Raw genomic sequence first — 1,028 nt, 5'->3', positions numbered from 1 at the left:
TGTGGATGATATGTTGATCTTTAGTACTTGTATTGATATAGTCCTTAGGACCAAAGCTTTTCTTACTTCTAAGTTTGACATGAAAGACATTGGAGAAGCAAGTTTTATCTTAGGAGTTAGAATTGTAAGAAAGGCCGATAGTATCCTACTATCCCAAGGACATTATGTTGAGAAATTTCTTAAGAGGTTTGGTTACTATGACCTTAACCTAGTGAGTACTCCTTATGATGCTAACTCACCGTTGAAGAAAAATAGAGGAAACTCTATTGACCAAACTTAGTATGCCTAAATTATTGGGAGTCTACTACATCTAATGAACTTTTCAAGACCAGACATTGCATACGCAGTAGGCAAACTAAGTATATATACTCATAATCCTAATAAAGACCATTGGGAAGCTCTTGTAAGACTTATTAGATACTTGAGAGGTGCCATAGAATATGGTATTGATTATAGTGGATTTCTCATTATACTAGAAAGGTACAATGATGCTAACTGGATCTCTGATTTAGATGAGACAAAGTCCATTATTGGTTATGTTTTCACACTTGGTGGTGGTGCGGTTGCATGGAGATCAACCAAACAATCCATAATTGCAAGATCAACCATGGAATCAGAGTTCATAGCTCTAGAGTTGGCTAGTAGTGGCGTTGAATGGTTGAAAAACTTCTTAGCCTACTATTAGTCACTTTATACGACTAACTTTTGTATAGAAATCATTTTCCAAAACTTGCATAGTTCCCCAATTTATGGTTATTTTTTAGAATTTTTGTAAATAAATTTTGTTTTATGGATAAAGCTGTCTCTAGAATATGTCCATTGGATTTAATGATGAAATATGTGCAATTTCAGGTAAAAAAAGAGGCTAAGTAATGAAGTGCCAAAAGTGATAGTTAAGCTTAGCTCATCAGTGGGCTAAGCACGCATCCACCGCTAAGTGCAGCTTCAGCGCGCTTAGCGCGATAGAAGAATCTGGCAAGGCATCAGCATCAAGGCCGTGCGCTAAGCGCGAGATCAGTGCGTTAAGC

At 36.9% G+C, this 1,028-nt stretch overlaps 1 protein-coding gene across 1 annotated transcript; it reads left to right on the top strand.

The window, feature by feature from the left end:
- The first annotated feature begins 313 nt into the window (after positions 1 to 313).
- LOC121174716 (secreted RxLR effector protein 161-like) lies at positions 314 to 685 on the top strand. The gene has a single exon (XM_041014633.1). It carries the CDS (start codon positions 314 to 316, stop codon positions 683 to 685), a length of 372 nt encoding a protein of 123 aa, XP_040870567.1.
- The last annotated feature ends 343 nt before the right edge of the window (positions 686 to 1,028 follow it).

The sequence above is a fragment of the Glycine max genome, chromosome 4, assembly GCF_000004515.6.
Source record: "Glycine max cultivar Williams 82 chromosome 4, Glycine_max_v4.0, whole genome shotgun sequence".
Taxonomy (NCBI): Eukaryota; Viridiplantae; Streptophyta; class Magnoliopsida; order Fabales; family Fabaceae; genus Glycine; species Glycine max.
This window is presented reverse-complemented; position numbering and strand designations above follow the sequence as displayed.

Coding starts and splice junctions, on each gene's coding strand:
- LOC121174716 (XM_041014633.1), top strand. CDS start 314: ATGAACTTTTCAAGACCAGACATTGCATACGCAGTAGGCAAACTAAGT.